The following is a 13,368-nucleotide window of genomic DNA, read 5'->3' as shown; positions in this document are numbered from 1 at the left end:
ATATTTATTCAATAAGTATGTGTGTGCCCACTATGCCAGGCACTGTACTAGTTCAGGAATATACAGCTGTGACTTTGAAACTGACCATTCATAGTCATATGGGAGATCCAAAAAAAAAAAAAAATCAAAAGACAAACAGGCAATTACTGGCATACCTTGTTTTATTGTGATTTGCTCTATTGCGCTTTGCAGATACTGTTATTTTACAAATTAAAGGTTTGTTGGCAACCTTGGGTTGAGCAAGTCTGTCGGTGCCATTTTTCCAACAGCATTTACTCATTTGTGTCTCTGTGTTACATTTCAGTAATTCTTAAAATATTTCAGACTTTTTATTATTGCTATATTTGTGATGATCTGTGATTTTTTTAAATTATTGCTATATTTGTGATGATCTGTGATTTTTTTTTTTTAATCTGTGGTTTTTGATGTTGCTATTATAATTGTTTGGGTTGCCACGAGCCACACCCATATAAGATGGTTAACTTAATTGTTAATTGTTGTTTGTGTTCTTACTGCTCCACCAACCGGCTGTTCTCTCTCTCTCCTTGAGCCAATTAATCCTACAATGGCCTCTAAGTGTTCAAGTGAAAGGAAGAGTTGCATGTCTCTCACTTTAAATCAAAAGTTAGAAATGATTAAGCTTAATGAGGAAGGCATGTCAAAAGCTGAGACAGGCCGAAAGCTAGGTTTCTGTGCTAACAGTTGGCCAAGTTGTGCATGCAAAAGAAAAGTTCTTGAAGTAAATTAAAAGTGCTACTCCTGTAAAACGTGAGTGATAAGAAAATGAAACAGCCTATTGCTGAGATGGAGAAAGTTGTAGTGGTCTGTACATAAAAGAACAAACCAGCCACAACATTCTCTTAAGCCAAAGCTGAATCTCTGGGAAGATTCTAAACCTTTTCAATTCTCTGAAGTCTGAGAGAGGTGAGGAAGCTGCAGAAGTTTGAAGCTAGTAGATAATTGGTTTACGGTGTTTAAGGAAAGAAGGTAATCTCCAGGTGCAGTAAGTGCTGATGTAGAAGCTGCAGCAAGTTATCCAGAAGCTCTAGGTGGGGTAATTAATGAAGGTGGCCACATTAAACAATAGATTTTCCCCCTAGCCAGGTTGGGTCAGTGGTTAGAGTAGCAGCCCAGGGACCCAAGAATCCTGGGTTCAATTACCCATCAAGGGCACATACCTTGCAGGCTCAATCCCCAGCCCGGGTCAGGGCATATGTGGGAGGCAACCAATCAATGTGTCTCACATGGATGTTTCTCTCTCTCTCTCTCTCTCTCTCTCTCTCTCTCTCTCTCTCTCTCTCTCTCTCCCTCTCTTCCTCCCTCCCTCCCTCCCTCCCTCCCTCCCTCCCTCCCTCCCTTCCACTCTCTCTAAACACACACACACAGTAGATTTTCAATGTATACTAAACAGCTTTCCTTAGATTGAAAGAAGGTGTACCATCTAAGACTTTCATAGCTGGAGAGGAGAAATCAATGCCTGGCTTCAAAGCTTCAAAGGACAGGCTGACTCTCTTATTAGGGCCTAAAGCAGCAGGTGACTAAGCTGAAGCCAATGCTCATTTACTATTCAGACAATCCTAGGGCCCTTAAGAATTACACAAAATGTGGATGACAGCACACCTGTTTACAACATGGTTTACTGACTATTTTAAGCCCACTGTTGACCTGCTGCTCAGAAAAAAAAAAAGATTCCTTTCAAAATATTACTGTTCATTGACAATGCCTCTGGTCACTCCAGAGCTCTGATCAACAAGATTAATATAGTTTTCATGTCTATTAACCTAATATCCATTCTGCAGCCCCTGGATTAAGTAGTAATTTTGACTTCCAAGTCTTATTATTTAAAAAATACATTGTGTAAGGCTATAGTTGTCACAGATAGTGATTCCTCTGTTGGATCTGGGCAAAGTTAATTAAAAACCTGAAAAGGATTTATCATTCTAGATGCCGTTAAGAACATTCATGATTCATGGGGAGAGCTCAAATGTCCACATAAACAGGAATTTGGAAGAAGTTGATTCCAACTCTTGTGAATGACTGTGAGGGGTTCAAGGCTTCTGTAGAGGAAGTAGCTCCAGATGTGGTGGAAATAGCAAGAGAACTAGAACTAAAGTGGAGCCTGAAGATGTGACTAAATTACTGCAATATCATGGTAAAACTTTAATGGGTTAGGAGTTACTTCTTGTGGATGAGCAAAGAAAGTAGTTTCTTGAGATGGAATCTCCTTTTGGTGAAGACGCTGGGAAGATTGATGTAATTACAACAAAGGATTTAGAATATTACAAAACTTACTTGATGAAGTATCACAGGGTGGAAGAGGATTGACTCCAATTTTGAAAAAAGTTCTGTGGGTAAAATTCTATCAAATGGCATCACATGTTACAGAGAAATTGTTCATGAAAGGAAGAATCAGTTGATCTGGCAAACTTCATTGTTCTTATTCTAAGAAGTTGCCACAGACACCCCAGCCTTCAACAGCCCACCACCATGACCAGTCAGCAGCCATCAACATTGAGGCAAGATGCTACCTGCAAAAAGGTCATGACTCACTGATGGTTACTATTTATAAACAACTAGAGGCCCAGTGCATGAAATTCGTGCACAATGTGGGGGTGTCCCTCAGCCCAGCCTGCACCCTCTCCAATTTGGGACTCCTCAAGGGATATCCGACTGCCCATTTAGGCCCGATCCCCTAATTGGGCAGTCGGACATCTCTCTCACAGTCCAGGACTGCTGGCTCCCAAATGCTCGCCTGCCTGCCTTCCTGATTGCCCCTAACCACTTTTGCCTGCCAGCCTGATCACCCCCTAACCACTCCCCTGCCAGCCTGATTGATGTCTAACTGCTCCCCTGCCAGCCTGTTTGCCCCTAACTGCCCTCCCCTGCAGGCCTGGTCACCCCCAACTGCTCTCCCTTGCAGACCTGGGTCCCCCCCAACTGCCCTTCCCTGCAGGCCCAATCACCCCCAACTTCTCTCCTCTGCCAGCCTGGTCATCCCTAACTGCCCTCCCTTGCAGGCCTGGTCCCTCCCAGTTGCCCTCCCTGGCTGGCCATCTTGTGGCCACATGGGGGCAGGATCTTTGACCACATGGGGCAGCCATCTTGTGTGTTGGAGTGATGGTCAATCTGCATATTACTCTTATTAGATAGGATAGAGGCCTGGGGCACGGGTGGGGGCCAGTTGGTTTGCCCTGAAGGGTGTCCCGGATCAGGGTGGGGGTTCCCTTGGGGCGTGGGATGGCCTCGGCGAGGGGCCTGTAGTGGTTTGCAGGCCGGCCACGCCCCCCGGCGACCCAAGCGGAGGACCTGGTATCTGGGGTTTATTTATCTTCTACAATTGAAACTTTGTAGCCTGGAGCGAAGCCAAGCCTTCTGCTTGCTCCATGGCGGCAGCCATTTCTGTTGGTATTTATTAATCTTCTATAATTGAAACTGTAGCCTGGAGTGGAGGCCTAGGCCGGCCAGGGCTGCAGAAACTTGGCTTCCTCCATCGCTGCGGGCAACCCTAGCCTCCTGCTCTCTCCAGCTCCGTGGCTGCCGACATTTTAGTTGGGATTTATTTATCTTCTATCATTGAAACTTCGTAGCATTGAGTGGAGGCCTAGGCCAGCAAGGGCAGACGGAGAGAGAGAGGAGAAGCAGAGGGGGGAAGGAAAGGCACTGGTGCGCTCCCTAGAGGGAGAGCACCGAGATATTTTAAATTATGTACAGTGTTTTTTAGACATAATGCTATTATTGTACACTTAATAGACTACAGTATACACATAACTATTATATGCACTGGGAAAACAAAAAATTTTTGTAACTCACTTTATTGTTATGTTCGCTTTATTGCAGTTATCTGAACCTGAACATACAATATCTCTGAGGTGCACCTATAGAGCAGTGATTTTTAACCTTTTTCATCTTATGGCACACATAAACTAATTACTAAAATTCTGCAGCACACCAAAAATTATATTTTTTTGCTAATGTGACCAAAAAATAGTTATCATTTTGATTCATTCACACTGGATGGCTATTGTATGTTGGCTGTTGTCATTTTTTAATTTGAGAATCTAGGGGAAAGAAGGTCAGTGCCCCTTGACTAAATAGTCAAGTATTCCATGTTTTAAAAATTCTTGTGGCACACCGGTTCAAAATCGTTGCTATATAGTGGGTTTAGACTTTGCCTTGAGGGGAGTAGAGAACAATTGAAGTACTGAAGCCAGGCTGTGGTCAGAATTACATTTCAGAAAGATAACTGGCTGTGGTAGAATAGATTGGAAAAGGACAAGACTAGAATCTATAATGAGGTGACTGTAGCAAGTTATGGTAGAATGATGGTGGCCTGAATTAAGGCATTAGTAGTAAGGATAGAATGTGGTTAAAAGGTCCCTTAGAATTTTCTAAGTGCCCACCCCACAAGAATCATTGTCTAAAAAGCTCCTTAGTTTTTTTCCAGGCTAGATGATGTTTGTTACTTCAGATTTTCTTTGGGATTAATTTAGCAACTCATCCTAGCACTTCCTTTTTTTTATTTTTAATTTAATAAATCTTTATTGTTCAGATTATTACAATTGTTCCTCTTTTTCCCCCCATAGCTCCCCTCCACCCGGTTCCCACCCACCCTCTGCCCTTACCTCCCCCCTCACTGTCCTCATCCATAGGTGTACGCTTTTTGTCCAGTCTCTTCCCGCACCCCCCACACCCTTTTCCCCCCGATAATTGTGAGTCCACTCCCTTTCTATGCCCCTGATTCTATTATATTCACCAGTTTATTCTGTTCATCAGATTTTTTATTCACTTGATTTTTAGTTTCATTTGTTGATAGACATGTATTCGTTGTTCATAATTTTTATCTTTACCTTTTTCTTCTTCTTCCTCTTCTTAAAGAATACCTTTCAGCATTTCATATAATACTGGTTTGGCAGTGATGAACTCCTTTAGCTTTTTCTTATCTGTGAAGCTCTTTATCTGACCTTCCATTCTGAATGATAGCTTTGCTGGGTAGAGTAATCTTGGTTGTAGGTTCTTGCTATTCATCACTTTGAAAATTTCTTGCCACTCCCTTCTGGCCTGCATAGTTTCTGTTGAGAAATCAGCTGACAATCGTATGGGTGCTCCCTTGTAGGTAATTAACTGTTTTTCTCTTGCTGCTTTTAATATTCTCTCTTTGTCTTTTGCTCTTGGCATTTTAATTATGATGTGTCTTGGTGTGGTCCTCTCTGGATTCCTTTTGTTTGGGGTTCTGTGCGCTTCCTGGAGTTGTAAGTCTATTTCTTTCACCAGGTGGGGGAAGTTTTCTGTCATTATTTCTTTAAATAGGTTATCAGTATCTTGCTCTCCCTCTTCTTCTGGCACCCCAATAATTCTGATGTTGGTACTCTTGAGGTTGTCCCAGAGGCTCCTTACACCATCTTCAAATTTTTGGATTCTTTTTTCTTTTCCGGTTGAGTGTTTTTTGCTTCTTTGTATTTCAAATCTTTGACTTGATTCTTGCGGTCCTCTAGTCTGTTGTTGGGTCTCTGTATAATATTTTTTATTTCAGTCAGTGTATGTTTAATTTCTAGTTGGTCCTTTTTCATATCCTCGAGGGTCTCGTTGAATTTATCGGCCTTTTCTAGGAAATTCTTGAAAAACCTTATAACCGTGGTTTTGAACTCTATATCCAGTTGTTTGCTTTCCTCCATTTCTTTCGTTTGTGATCTGTTTCTTTGTCTCCGCATTTTTGCTGCTTCCCTGAGTTGGTGGAGTAGCTTTGTGTGGTACGTGTCATATAGGGCACAGTGGTTCAGCCTCCCCAGTTACCTGAGGTGGACACTCTTGGTGCACCCCTTTGTAGACTGTGTGCTCAGCCTTGTTGTAGTTAAGTCTTGATTGTTGTTGGTATCACTGGGAGGAACTGACCTCCATGACAGTTGGCTGTGAGGATCAGCTGTGTCTATGCTGGGAGAACTTCTGTGCTGGAGACACCCTTATGGGACAAGACTTGCAAAGTTGCGAAAGCCTCTGTGCTCAGCTTGGATGAGGCGGAGCCGACAGCCTTGGCTTCCCATCAGCCCTGCCCTATGAGGCCCCTGGGTCTCAGTGTCCCTTGGTAATCGCTGAAAGCACCTCTGAGAGAAAGCCGCCCTCGAGTTTTGCCCGCTGCCAGGCAGTCCACTTTCTCCCCGAATGAGTCTGGGTTCCCAGAAACTCGCCTGGAACTGGAGTTCAGTGCAGTCAGGAGCTTCTGTCTCCCTCCTGCTTAGAAAGCCAGCTGCACACTCAGCCGCCCGTGCATTCAGCAGTCAGTCCTCTCTGCATGCGTGCGTGCCTCTGGACCTCTGCCTTCTGCAGCTCCTGAGTCTCAGTGTGCTTTCTTTTTTCCTGACAGTCCAGATTCCCCCCGAATAAATCTGGTTTCCCAGAGTCTTGCCTGGGACTGGAGTTCAGCGCAATCGGGAGCTTCCATCTCCCTCCCACTTTAGAAAGCCAGCCGCGCACTCAGCCGCCCGTCCTCTCCACGCGCGCGTCTTCGTTCCTCAGCCTTTTGCAGCTCCTCTGAGTCTCAGTGTGCTTTCCTCTTTCCTTCTAGTTGTAGTATTTCCACTGAGGCAGCTTTCCTGTGGTTCTGGATGGTGTCCATTTTGTCTTTTAGTTGTAGTTTTGAAATTGCTGTGCGAGGCAGCAGTTTAGGTGTTTACCTATGCCGCCATCTTGGTTTCTCCCCTAGCACTTTCTTATGAACCTTTTCTTGTTTCTCACCAGCTTTCATCCTTCTTTTATGGAGGAATCCAGAGCTAGTTGCAGTGCTCTGAGAGCATGAGATCTAGTATTTGCTGAGGAGATGTGATAGAAACTATTTAGAAAAAAAAACGGAATTAGTGGGCATGTCAAATTCTACTGCCAGATATGCCCTGGCTGATGTGGCACAGTTGGTTGGGCATGGTCCCATGCCCTGCAAGGTTGCCAATTCAACTCCTGGTTAGGGCACATGCCTGGGTTGCAAGTTCGATCCCCAGCAGGGGGCATACAAAAGGTAGCTGATCTATGTTCCGCTCTCACATTGATGTTTCTCTCTCACTCTCTAAAAAGAAAAAATTAATAAAACATATTTTAAAAAAGGATAATATTAAATGTTAGGACATATAATACTAAATGTTAGTAGCTTGGAGTTAACTTAATAAATTATGTATAATTATATATTTTAAACAAAGTAATGTATATAATTATTTTTTTAAAAATATATTTTATTGATTTTTTACAGAGAGGAAGGGAGAGGGATAGAGAATTAGAAACATCGATCAGCTGCCTCCTGCACACCCCCCTACTGGGAATGTGCCCGCAACCAAGGTACATGCCCTTGACCAGAATCGAACCTGGGACCTTTCAGTCCACAGGCCGATGCTCTATCCATTGAGCCAAACCGGTTAGGGCTAAATGTATGTAATTATTAACCTGATGAAATATTTAGCACATATATAGCCATTTTTTAAGAGACTCTCTAGAAATTTAGGACATGCTACTTTTTATTATAAATGAGCTATATATGTAAGTCAGACAAAGATATGATAATGTAGAATTTTGAACATTAGGAAAAATTAATAACTTGAAAGTTACACAGATTTTGGAGTATTAGTTGTGACAAGGTTATACAATGATGGGCAAAAAAATTTTTGGTTTTCCTTGGTGCAAAAATGTTAAAAATCATGTCTATAAACTTAATTTACTTTTTTCACTTTAGTGCTATACATTTTCTTCTACTTGTTTTTAACAATACTGTTACTGACACCAAAGTAATACATACATGTGCATCATAAAAAGAGAAAAAAGTACAAAGAATAAAGTAAAATCACCCATAATCCCAGAACCCAGAGATAACCACTATAAATATTTTGGTAATTTTTTTTTACTCTTTTATCCATAACTCTATGTACATCTCTTTTGTATTCCTGAGTTCACTCAGCAGCATTATTTTGTAATCTTTTCATTTCATAAAATATCAACATTGTTGCCATCATTAAAAATTGTTTTACGGTATTTTTCTGGTTTTATTGAGATATACTTGACCTACAGTGTGGTGTGAGTTTTAAGTGTACAAAATGATACTTTGATATATGTTTATATTCTAAAGTAATTACCACAATAAGGTTAGTTTTATAGTTTCAGGTTCTATATCCAAGTCTTTAATCCATTTTGAGTTTAATTTTTTGTGTGCATGGTGTGAGATAGGGGTCCAGTTTCATTATTTTTCATGTGGCTGTCCAGTTTTCCCACCATCATTTATTGAAGATACTGTTTTCCACTGTGTATTTTTGGCTTTTTAATTAATTGACCATATATGTGTGGGTTTATTTCTGAGCTTTCTATTCTGTTCCATTGATCTATGTGTTTTTATGCTAATACCCTATTGTGATAACTATAGCTTTGTAATATAGTTTAAAGTCAGGATGTGTTATGTCTTCACCATGTTCTTCTTTCTAATATTATTGCTTTGGGGTTTTGGGGTTTTATACAAAGTTTAGGATTGTTTGTTTTATTTCTGTGAAAAATGCTGTTGGAATTATGATGGGGATTGCATTGAATCAGTAGATTGCTTTGGATAGTATGGACATTTTAACCCGATTAATTCTTCCAATCTGTGAGCATAGAATATCTTTCCATTTATTTGTGTCTTCAGTGTCTTATTAATATCTTATAGTTTTTAGTGTATAGATCTTTTACCTCGTTAAATTTATTCCTGGGTATTTTATTCTTTTTGATGCAATTGTAAATGGGATTGTTTTCTTAATTTCTCTTTCTGGTAGTTCATTATTAGTGTATAGAAATACAACTGATTTTTGTATATTGATTTTGTGCCTTGCAATTTATTGAATTAGTATATTCAAAAATTTTTTTGGTGGAGGCTTTAGGGTTTTCTATATATAATATGTCATCTGCAAAAAGAGACAGTTTTATTTCTTCTTTTCCGATTTTGATGCCTTTTATTTCTTTTTCTTGCCTAATTGCTCTGGCTAGGATTTCCAGTACTATGTTGAATAAAAGTGGCAAGAGTGGGCATCCTTGTCTTGTTCCTGATCTTACAGGAAAAGCTTTCAGCTTTTCACCGTTGAGTATGATGTTAGCTGTGGGCTTGTCATATGTGGCCTTTATTATGTTGAGGTACGTTCCCTCTATACCCAGTTTGTTGAGAGTTTTTATCCTTTTTCTTTAAAAAAAATTTTTTTTCTAAATGGAGAGGATATTTGGAAATGTGCTATGTTATTGGGCAATAAAGATATTTATTTATAATATATAATATCCTTAATGCCTTGTAACAGGTGAATAAAATGTGGTTACTTATTTAAAAAACAATAGTGGAATCTTCAATTCATATATAAAAAGCACAAGTTAATTTATGAATTGAGCACTTTGCAAGTACTCATAATTTAATGCTTGCATGATATTAAGTAAAAGCTATTCTATGAGAAATAAAGTACTTAAGTTATTTAGAAGAATATATTAAGTGGAACCAGAACTGATGATTTATTGTTTAAAAGGTAACACAGTACTGTATGACAAAGGTAGCTTATGGGAGAAGTAATTTTAAAAATATTTTCTTGTACAATTTACCAAATTCAATAAAAAAAATATTATCTAATAATTCCTTAATTCACCACTTACCTGAGAAATTTTAGCTCTTTATTTACCTTCCTTTTAAATTTATTTTAATACCTTTAAAAAAAAAACTTTTCTATTACAGAACAGTTGTACAAATGGTACAAAGAACTCCTGAATCTCTTCACCCAGAGTTACCAATTATTAACATTTTTCCACGTTTGCTTTCTCATTCCTTCTCTCCCTGTATACCCATATATGTAATATTTTTTTCCTGAATCATTTGAGAGTATTGCAAACATCACATTTCTTTACTCCTGAAGTACTGTTTTGGTCACTTAGAATATCCTGAGAGATGAAGCTTTTAGACTTTCAGGTAGCTTTATTTTTTCACTTTAAACAGCTTTATTGAGGTATAATTTACATACCGTACCATTTATTTTAGATTGCATTTTTGTTCCTTCCTTCCTCTCACTGGCAGTTGCTGGTACAGTGCTACACCTGGCTGAGCGAATGGTTTCTTTTGGAGCTGATAAAGCTGCCTTATGAAATCAGCTGACAGGTATATTATACCTACAGATGATGCTTTCCCCCCAAAAAAGTTTGGGTTGATAATGACCCACTCAACAACTCCTAACAGATATTCTAAGAAAAAGCTAAATTTTTGTACAATTCTGTGACTGTAACTGTAAAAATTTACTTGAACTCAAATACTCGTCATCATTTTACAATCAACAGTATTAGCAAGATCCTAGATCTAAAACTAACTTCTCTGAATTTTTGGTCTTGAAAGAAGAAGGTTATCTTTAGAATTAAAAAGAAAAGAAATCAGGTACTTTAGGTTTCACACTTCATTCTTAATTTGCATGAGAGATGTTTGAAATGGCTGATTTCCATTTTTGCTTTGACGGGACCATTTGCTCTTTTTATTTTAAATAATATATTGCTTGGGGATCAGTGTATTTTTACTGGTTTAATAGTTGTATCTGAACTATTATAAAGCCAAGTTTTGCAGTATGTAACTCCTACTTACACATTTCTCTCTTTTTCCCTCCCCCAGGGACGAACTGTAAAAGCAACATCAGCTTGACCAGTATATAATATTACAGTGGATTGCTCATCTCAGTCCTCAAAGCTTTTGAAAACCACAGCATCACAGCTTGTTTTGGACTTTGTTACACTCTTTTTTTCAGCATGAAAATGTGTGGTTTTGTAGGGTTTCTAATTCTTCAAAGAGGCACAAAAGCCAAATTGGTAGAGAAAGGATGCAAAGTATACATTTTACTTTTAAAATACTAAGCGGAGGCGTTCTGCAAAATGGGAAAGTTAGTTTTTTAATTGATTTGGAAGAGTGGTTTTTCTTTTCTTAGACACTTAATTCTGTTCCAGTATTTTTCAGATTGAGTTTGTGTATCAGGTAACACCACCATTCACAAGTTAAAATTATTATTATTTTTTTTATGTCTGTGAGATGCTACTAATAAAATAGAGATGAGCTTCCTTTTTAAAGCTTTTGATGTGGTGTCATAGAATAGCATGTTGTAGATACAATCAGCTGCTTTGGTACCTTAAAACTAAGCAATTGTAAATATTAAAATTTAAGAAGGTGGAAGGTGATGTTCCTTAACACTCAGCAGTTCAGATTGGACATAACTGACATAGTTCTTCATTTCTCTTTAAAATTATATTAGACTTGTAGCTTAGTATTATTTCTTCTGTTTCTAACTTGCTGCTGATAATGTATATGAATTTAACGTGCTGTGTAAGCTGTGTCTTAGTCACTGAACAGTTTATGCAGTGCTGCTTTGCCAAATAAAGTTAAAAGTAAAGAGGCATTGGTGGTGTTTGAACATAGAATAAAGAACACCATGTCCGCCAGATACAGAATGCTGACTAAGATCACAGAAAAATGATTGCTCTGATGCTCCATCTTGTGAAATATGAGTGGCATTAATTCAGTTGTACATTTGCAGAATGAATGTGACTACTTGAGAACAAGGACTACACTTATTTTTCTTTGCTTAACACAGGGTTTGTCCTCTTGTAGATGTACAATAAATGCAGGATGAGTGAGCAAATGAATTGACTGAATGTCAGGGAAGAAAGAGCTGGGTTGAGGATAAATTTACCGAAACCCATCTCTCACCTATAAAAAATATAATGACTATAAATGAATTTCAAAAAGTCAGTAGCACTTTGGAATCTTGTTTAATGTTGTGGCTTTATACCTTTCATAGTGGGATCTTGGTTTTTCTCGGGGTTTCAGAGCTCGAAGCAATATGAGCACTAGAGCTAGCAGAACTAGCACTCTCAGCAAAGCCCTTCCGACTGCTGTGCCCAAATGCGTATGATTCTGACAAGTGGATGCTGAGCGAGGATGCAAGGCACGCCCCCCCCCCCCACCTCTTAATGTCCTAAACATCTCTTCCTTAAAAATGGCTTTAAAAATTATGCATACATCTTTTCACTAGTGTCTCTTTGGGGGAAAGATCTTAGACACAGGAAACTGGCATTAGTTGGTGGCCAAACCTTACAAGTTTCACTTCTTTATTGGCTTCAGTTTGCTGTTGTTAGTACAGCTTCTGGACGTAGGCCATGAACCCTCATTTGACTCAGTGTCATTTGAGTTAGTTTCAAAGGTGAAGTCACGGAGAAAGATGAAAAAATTCTGTTATTTCCTAGGAAGAACATCCTATATAATAAAAGGGTAATATGCAAATAGACTGAACAACAGAACTGAACAGCCAATCAAAGCGTAATATGCTAATGATATGCTAAGGCTGCTCAACCACTTGCTACAACATGCATTGACCACCAAGGGGCAGATGCTCCAACCGGTAGGTTAGTTTGCTGCTGGGGTCCGCCGATCGGGACTGAGCAAGATGGGCCACATGCCCTGGAGCCCTCCTGCTGTCTCTCCCCGGCCTGATCGTGCACCAGTGGGTCCCTCAGCCTGGCCTGCGCCCTCGCAATCTGGGACCCTTCGGGGGATGTCAGAGAGCCAGTTTCAGCCTGATCCCGCAGGCCACTCCCCTTGGGAGGGTGCCAGATGCAGGGGTCATGGCTGGTGAGGGCCACTGTGTCAGCACAAGCCTCTCTCAGTCTATCAGGACTGATTGGGCACCAGCCCACAGCAGGCACAGTGGGGCCGGGATGAGTGGGAGCCGCAGGTAGGAGCTGCAGGCAGCGTTGGACTGTGGGTTTTGGCCCAATCCCTGCAGGCCACCCAGAAGGACCCCACCTGTGCACAAATTTGTGCACTGGGCCTCTAGTATTTGATATTTGGATGACTTGAAACGTTAAAATGCTTGTGGAAGGATGGAGGGGTAGCTGTAGTCTACTTGCACTGAAGATGGAGGGAAAGAATTTCAAGTTTTCAGAAAGCTTGTTTCAGTGGGCCTTTTCTCAGGAAAAGAGATGTGAAACACACGAACATGTTTGAGAGGTAAATTGTGGACAACTTTCCCTTTAAAATTATTTTAAAATGGTCTTAGATGCAGAACTCTTTCAATCACATAATGAAAAGGTAACTTGACTTTAAAAAGTCCTGTTCAGTCCATCTGGCAGTGTATTTTGAAGATCTTGATTCTGCTTCTCTAATCCTTAATTTCCCTCTTTGTAAAATAGGGTTGGTATGGTTCAATCCAGGTCCGATAGTACAGCTCAGTAAATATTGGCAACTTATGATTATATTAAAAAGTTGTTAAGGCTTAAGAATAAAGTATAATTTATTAACAGCCTATTGTACATGGGACATCTTTTCTCAAGTATTTTCAACATCATAGCAATACTAAATTGTGTTTAATT

At 39.8% G+C, this 13,368-nt stretch overlaps 1 protein-coding gene across 4 annotated transcripts in view; it reads left to right on the top strand.

Annotated features, from left to right (window-relative positions):
- The window catches only part of PCMT1 (protein-L-isoaspartate (D-aspartate) O-methyltransferase), a 45,688-nt gene extending 32,390 nt beyond the window's left edge, over positions 1-13,298 (top strand). For 2 of the 4 annotated variants that reach the window (XM_080663628.1, XM_080663627.1), the window contains exon 8: positions 10,622-13,298. Coding sequence is in view for 3 of the 4 variants with exons in the window: in XM_080663627.1 (XP_080519753.1) it covers positions 10,622-10,634 (13 nt within the window). In the remaining variant the exon portion in view is untranslated. Of the gene's footprint in view, positions 1-8,982; positions 9,230-10,042; positions 10,124-10,621 lie in introns of those variants that run through there. The other 2 variants (XM_080663626.1, XM_080663625.1) reach the window with 2 other exon arrangements.
- The last annotated feature ends 70 nt before the right edge of the window (positions 13,299-13,368 follow it).

The sequence above is a fragment of the Plecotus auritus genome, assembly GCF_963455305.1.
Source record: "Plecotus auritus genome assembly, chromosome: 4".
NCBI lineage: Eukaryota > Metazoa > Chordata > Mammalia > Chiroptera > Vespertilionidae > Plecotus > Plecotus auritus.
This window is presented reverse-complemented; position numbering and strand designations above follow the sequence as displayed.